Genomic DNA, 7,571 nt, shown 5'->3' on the forward strand with positions numbered 1-7,571 from the left:
TCAAATTTTTACATATAGAATATTTTTGTAACATGGAGAATAAATAGTCAATAAATTTATTTTTAAAACTTTTATTAATAGAATTTTTTAATAAAAAATTTAAATTATCTTTATTTAGATTACGTTAGAAATTAAATAAAAATTCTTATGAGAGACATGTCATTTTTTAAATAAATGGCAAGATATAACATATTTGATACTATAATCTTAAAAAATACTCTTGATGCTTAGTGATACTATTGGAGGTAGATACTATATATGATAGAATAAAAAATATGTTATTTGAAGTTAGTTACAAAGGCCTTAATAATAATTAAATAATAAGATGGTTTTCTAATCTTAATATGAAACAATAAAGTTCATTGAAGGAATCTATCAACCACCTTTGTCTTAAATATAGATCAAACTTTCTTGCTAATATCAATTAATAGACCTTCAATTTTATCAATTTATAAAATAAATTGAGAATCTTTTCTAGGACTTGTTGCTTTGAACATGAGATAATATAATGGACGTCTAGATTTTTTTAAATAATTATAATATATATAGAAGTAAATAAAAAAAGATAGAAATATGTTAGAAAGATAATATGTGCCTTCAAAAGATTCAAATATTTAAACTTTTATAGCTATGCCATGTAGCTATTTAATTTTATTTTAAAAATTTTAAATCTTGTTTTATAATTATGTCTTCTTTTCTTACTTTCTCTATTATTTAACAACACATACATTTAATGTCTTTTGGATTGTATTTCTCTATTATTTAACAACACATACATTTAATGTCTTTTGGATTGTATTTCTCTATTATTTAACAACACATACATTTAATGTCTTTTGGATTGTATCAAGCATCATGTCTATAACAACTTGTGGTTTTACCCGTTTCCTTTTCTACTTGACTTTTGATTGTTTCTATTCCTCTTTGTAGCTATTTGTTGAAATTAAGTTTTACAAGCTTTGCAAGTTAGACCATTGCATCTCAACATTGGATCATATTGCACTTCATCGACTAAATCTATATATGTCATTCCAAATTAATCTGAGGGCTTGATTTGCATTACAACTACTTTATCTCTTCTAAAATAAAATCCACCCGTGTATTTCTATCCGACTCAAATACAGCTCCAATGGGTGCTCATGATGTCAATATTATATCAGACTTCGGTACTGATTGGTTTGATTCCCAAGTCCACCAAATCCCATTCAGCTATAACCACACCCATGTGTCTCACATTGAGTAACACCATTGCTCGCAAGGTCAATTTCTTACCCCTTCTTATTACCATCGCTGTTCAGACACAACCCCTCCTTCTCAATCTGCTGAGACCCCAGGCACACCGCTGGTATGACGTCACGACAACACTAAAGCAAGATTCAGTAGATGTCAGGGCCAATCAACAGTGTTGCCAAATTCCAATCGGTCCGCTCGCCATGCGCACACCCTACCACGTAATTTGTGCAGTTAATAGACCTCAAATCTCATTACCCTGCCGCTGGTCTGGGTCGAAGGTCCTGCACGGACGCTGCATGTCGAGGTAACAGCTCTGTGCTCAGCCCTGTGCCGATCAGATGCAGCCAGTCTTTTAGAAGACCACCTTTTAGTAAGTACCGTGTCGATGTTTCATGGCCGAGAGGCTTGTGCATAGCGCCGGTCGTCCAAGTCCAACGACGAACAGACCGACAGACAGAGCGCGAGAAAAGAAACAACCCGGTTGTATAACATCAATGTCACACAAGGAGGAAGGACAGATATCTGCACATTCGTGAATCGTTCCTCCATCCACACCCTCGGTTTTCGTGGGCACTCCCTCACATTTGTACCCGACCACACAAAAACCCATTGCATGTACCGAACGGTGGAAACTCGGTCGTCGGACACAGGCTCAACCAATCCACGATTTTATTGCAAAATGGGAACCGTACATTACAGAACTCTGGTGTCCACAACGGTTTGCACACAGCGGAGAGACTCTTCATGATGTGATGTTCAAAACAATATCGAACCAAAATTCAGAGCTCTGGGTTCTGAGTTTGGGTGACGCATCTCCAACCGAACCGGACCGGAAACAGGGCAGGCGGTACATGGTGCACGTCTTCGCACACAATGCCCGATCGAAGTTTATCCAAGCGCTGAACGAGATATCTGCAAAGCCTCCCACTAGAACAAGAAGTCTGTCGTCAAGTCTGCCCGTGTTATAGACTCAACCGCAACTTTCGACACGGACGTACACGAGCTCTGCCTCTGGATGCCACCCTCTCCATCACATCAGAGTAGAATTTGATCACAGTTTGTTGCGAGGGATCCTCCACAGGTCACTCGAAATAAAGGTTCAAGGATTGTACAGTTCCTGCATTCCACAAACAGCGACATTTTCCCGACAAGGTCAATGTTCACTCACGTAACGTTGACCGGAGTACAGAGGTCGAGTGAAACAGTTGAAACCGACGATCTAATCCATCCAGGGACCGAGTCACAAATTTGAGCCCATAACTCAATCTCCAGGGAGTTTAGTGCTGTACATCCATCGTGTCGTTGAGCACATGTAACACTTTGCACGCCGCTTGCTGGACTTCCTGGCGCTCTGCTTCTAGTTCGTCTTTACGCAGCATTGCTTGCTTTCGAGACTGGCGCAGCCGCTCCGTGATGTCATCAGAGCTCCCTTTTATCTCGCTGAAAAACAAACATGTCGCTAGTCCTCCGTGAGCTATTCTCGAACAAGGCAATGATAGTCCGCAGCGAAAACATGGTGAAGCGCTATGATGGCAAACGGTTACTCGCTCTCATGACCTCTGAACTCTTGGAATGCAAATGGAATTGCGACAGGCGAGGTACTTATTAGTGACGAAGGGAAAACACGAGTTCAAGTCATGGTTGATGTTTGGGCTCACTATATGAAAGGCTGCAACACTTCCTTCGATGACGTAAACTGCTGGATGCAGTCTGCGGTCACAAACGAGAACGGTGAGGTTCGACTCTTACCAGCCTCAGGCTCTCATTACGCATTCAACATCTCATCACGATTACATCGATAGTACCCGGCAGGACGTCGCATCTCGACGGATATGGCCAACAAATGCGCCATATCATCCTCAAGTTTGATCGAGCGCACGCTACCGTGACCCGAGGCTCGGCAACATCGTTGCGGGATGGCAACGGTGTCATGACTGACTGCTTACAATTTCTCCACACACACGAAGACGTCACCTGTGCCGCTTACGCTCGCCCAACGATTACCTGGTGAAGGCTGCGCCATCTACTCCCCGCTTCGTCACAACGGAATCAACGTTCACGCACTAGTTCCGTCAACCACAAGACGACTCCTCAACTCAGGCCATTCTGCGTTCCCTCTCACCTAGAATGATCTTGCCTCGATCTTGCACATTCAAGAACATCTGTGGAGCCCAGGTTTAGACCACAATACCTTGCACCAAGGAGTTGAGACGTGCAGCGATCAAATCGCCAACAGCCTCGTCGGTGCTCCGTTCGCCATTGCTAGTGCCACTGGTCCCGGACCAACTCTTGTGTGGAGCCGGTGGCCTGGACGAGCTCGGACCCGGCGACGATTCCGCGTTTCCTTGAGACAGACTCTGATTTGGATTCGAGTTGTTCATGGTGCGCATTTCCGACCACGACATACCTGCGCAAAAGGACTCTCCGAAACAGGGCCGCCCCGCGCTAAAAAGTTCTGGTGTTGTTTGCTTCCAATTCGGCTGAACACGACAACGCCACATTCGTGAGTTTGTATTGGCATGACAGAAAAGGTTTCACCAATTCAAATTGGCTCAATGTTCTAACAGTCGACAACATACAATCTGCTTTGGTTCCTATGTCTTCGAGGCACTTCTTGCAAACATTATGCACAGGCATTCATCATCCAAACACTGCACTCACAGCCACTTCAAGCCCTCAAGGAATGCACGCATCGAAGAAAACAAAGAGCAGAAAGAATAGAAGCAGACCTGACGATGATCCGGAGATGGAAATTTGACGAGAGAATCGCCGTAACCTCCAGGTCGAAATCGCCACAAGCGGCAGCAGAAGGCTGTGTGCCGCAGGGGACGCGCAGCTTGCGAGAGCGTGAGGGGAACAAGGTGACTCGGGAACTGCTGAAAGTAGGAAATGGAGCTTCGGCTGGGGACTGAATCTTGAATGCCGCGAAAGTGCGAAGGTTTAAATGAATGCTCGGGCAGCATGCACCACCACCAGTGTCACCTGAAAGCCAGAATATTCCGTTTTCTGGTTTGGCTGCACGAGCAGAAACAGCTCCGTAACCCCTCTACGTATATTCTCGTACATACATGTAGAGTAGCACGGACGGTAATAGGAGCCACAACCTGCAGTTATGGCAGCACGGACGCGGAGTTGTGTAGTGCATGCGTGGGTGATATTCCGGGGTCTCACTTCGCAAGGCATCCCCCGATGGTGGCGCCCCTTCTCCGTGCGCGACGCTTGAATCCCAATCCTCAATAGATTTGATCGCCACAGGATGGCAATTCCTGTGCTCCTTCCCGCACATCCCACAGCCCGCTACCCTCCACAACTCTGTCACCTCCCGACGCGCCTCTCCTCCTCACTCTTTGATTCATAAGACAAGAACTCTGTTGGAACCCCCTGTTCCATGGCCGCAGAGAGAGTAGGAGTGAGTTCGATACCCCAGGGCGTTGTTCGTGGAGATGGAACATGAGTGCAGTCTCCGAATTCGGGCTTCCCCCTTGCGACTTCTTCCAGAATGCAATGCCGCAACGAGTAAGATGCACACACGTCACGCCGCAGATCTTGATGCTTGTCATGTTCCAAGCTCGATGGCCACCATCGAAGAGTTTGGAATCCGGGCTGCGTCACGCTCAGAAATGGTTACGAATCGGGGTACGAATGGCGTGCTCAAAAGCATTTCGAAACCTCGAACACTTGAGGCCTAGCAATCACGACGACGGAGAATCGAATGCAATTCCAGCAGGAATGCCTTCGTCGTGGAGGTACTCATGTCGAGATAGTCGATGCAGTGGCGGCAGTCCCACTCACGGAATCAGTTCGGTTATTTGTAAGGGATTGGGCAGTTCTAGCGTACCAGCCGATGACTGGCAAAGTTTGAGAATCTAGATTTGCGAGCACACTGTCCCCCACAAGACGACTCTCCATCTTGGAGCTTGGGAAAAGGTCCGGCTGTCTCCTTGCTGGCAACACGAATCCTAACAAGACCTTCGTAGATTTGGCATCCATATCATACGTGCGCCATATCAGCCTCTACAGTTTTCAGAGGGGACAAAATCTAAAGAACCGCATCGATTCCTGAGCCAATCTGCAGATTCTTCAGCTCGGATGTAGGCTACTTTCTCGTTTTTGACATCATGCTCAAAGCAGGCCTTCCATACCTTGTAGCATATATCTCGCATGCGTCTCGTATCGGCACTTTTTGTCCTCACAGGGCTGCAATCTAGAGAGCTGCTCCGCTTCCCGAGCGAATCTGCACCACATTCCAGCTTGCACGCTTGCTCATACGCATGCAAGATGAAATACCGGGAGATGAAGACGGATTTTCGGCACAAACGCACGATACATGCAAGGTTATTCATGCGGTTTGGTCTTGCGGCGCACACCCCGTTTGTATCATGTCCAGCATAAACTCATATCACACTCATCATATTCGACGAAAATGTGCACTCGACACGGAGACCAGCATGTGGAGAAAAGTCATGAATGGGTAACACTTTCAAGTCGGATGCGGCGCTTCAGATGCCAGTTCGCAGTTTGAAGGAAGGCATGGATTAAGGACGCTTGTGCGTTGTGTGAGTTCGTTCTCACGAGTTTGCAATCCCAGCAATCTTGAAAATTTTATTTTGACAAGTTTGCAATCCCAGCAATCTCATGTTATTTTGACAAATTTGTATGATATGGTGACTAGAGATAATGCTTTTTGAAATGTGAATTATGACAACTAATTCATGTGCTCAAAAAAGAATCTGACTTACAACTATTTGAGAATGTGTCTTGAAATGAAAGTAGTTGTTTGTGTACAGTTCTAGTATTGTATAATGACAATGTAGGCCATTTTGTGGTAAAATTATAGACTTTCTGTATTTCTTACAGTAATGAATGAAAATGTTATAATTATGAAACTTTAATTGTCACATTATATCATTTCATAAATTTTTATTGGTAAATGATTAAATTGTTGATGAATTTTCATAATAGCATTTGGGAATATCACAATATAATTGTCTGGTTCATTATATTGAGAATTGTGTGAAAAAGATTTTATGCTCCAAAAGTTGATCAGGTAATGTTTGGAGGTAAAGTTGAAAAGAGAGGAAGAAAAATTGTTTCAAAGTATTATGGAATGTTGTAGTAGTATTGTTTATAAAAACAATCAAAAGAATTCAAAAAGATACTTTCAAGATATGGACCCTTTTTATGATGTGAAACAGATATATGCAAGAGAAACTATTGTTTTGTAGAACAACCAATTTATTTAAACAAAGTTTAAAATGGCCAATGTATATAGTATCAAATATTGATATAGAAGAATAAAGAACATATAGATTTAGAATAGAGCATCTTGTTGCAATTACTTAAGTTAGTATTGACTATGATAAAACTATGGATGTTGTAATATCAACATACAAGTTTCTATGTGTTTTTCTTATTATAAATTTAGTATTTTTTTTAAATATATTATGACTTTTATAGTACCATAAACTCACCACAAAAAGTTGAGACTTGTGTTATTTTATTTATTCTTATTAGACTTAAATCTTCTCTTTGACCACAAAAAGAAAAAATATTGGAGTATAGTATAAGATGTAGCCTATGACTTTCAAAACCACCTTTAATCAAGTGAAAACAATTATAGAGTGTAGTTTCAAGTATTTTCTAGAACTTTCAAGTCAATCTTTTTTATACTTAATTAATATTCTTAGATATTTTAATTTTATCTTCATCCAATTCTTATACATAAAAATAGTTTTAATAATAAGATTTCAAATTTAGAGTTTTTTATTTGAAAGTGTTGTCAAATTTTTACATATATGTTATTTTCTATTTGTTGATAGCATCTCTTATTATAATTATTATTGATCATAATCACTTTATGCTGGAGTTCAAATTAATATTTGCTTGGCCATCCACAATACATATCCAAGAAGTCAAAGAACTTTCCACCAAGCTAAAGCAAAAGTACCCCAACATAGATTGAAGATAAAAATATGGTATTAGGATATTATGCTATGATTTGGACTTTTAGTATTGCCACTAGTAGTGATGTATATATAGGTTGTGAATAGCTTGGTGGATTTTCTTCATATCTTGCTGTAAGTGTGTTGTCATAGCTCATAGGTTTTTTAAGACCTAATCTTGGATGAATGATTATTGTCTATATGAAGAATTCATGTAAAAGTAAAATATTTTCCAATGACAATAGTTTGATTGCAATCAAAAATTTCAAATAGAGCTATGGTAAGAAGAAGAGTAGAAATGTCATACTAAAGCTTGACGTAAAGTTAGTCTTTTGTATCAATCAAGTGACAATAAAAAAAATAAAGATATATGATTCAATGACTAATTGCTCCAGA

General features: G+C 41.1%; 1 protein-coding gene across 1 annotated transcript; it reads right to left on the minus strand.

Moving 5' to 3' along the window:
* Positions 1-1,885: 1,885 nt before the first annotated feature.
* On the minus strand, positions 1,886-4,245 carry LOC112285616 (uncharacterized). Its single transcript, XM_024526569.3, has 5 exons — positions 3,963-4,245; positions 3,425-3,713; positions 2,892-2,943; positions 2,523-2,673; positions 1,886-2,350 (listed from the first exon to the last, which is right to left on the minus strand). Exons 1-5 carry the CDS (start codon positions 4,194-4,196, stop codon positions 2,333-2,335), a joined length of 744 nt encoding a protein of 247 aa, XP_024382337.1. The 5' UTR covers positions 4,197-4,245; the 3' UTR covers positions 1,886-2,332.
* Positions 4,246-7,571: the final 3,326 nt, after the last annotated feature.

The sequence above is a fragment of the Physcomitrium patens genome, chromosome 8 (genome assembly GCF_059467195.1).
Source record: "Physcomitrium patens ecotype Gransden chromosome 8, ASM5946719v1, whole genome shotgun sequence".
Taxonomy (NCBI): domain Eukaryota; kingdom Viridiplantae; phylum Streptophyta; class Bryopsida; order Funariales; family Funariaceae; genus Physcomitrium; species Physcomitrium patens.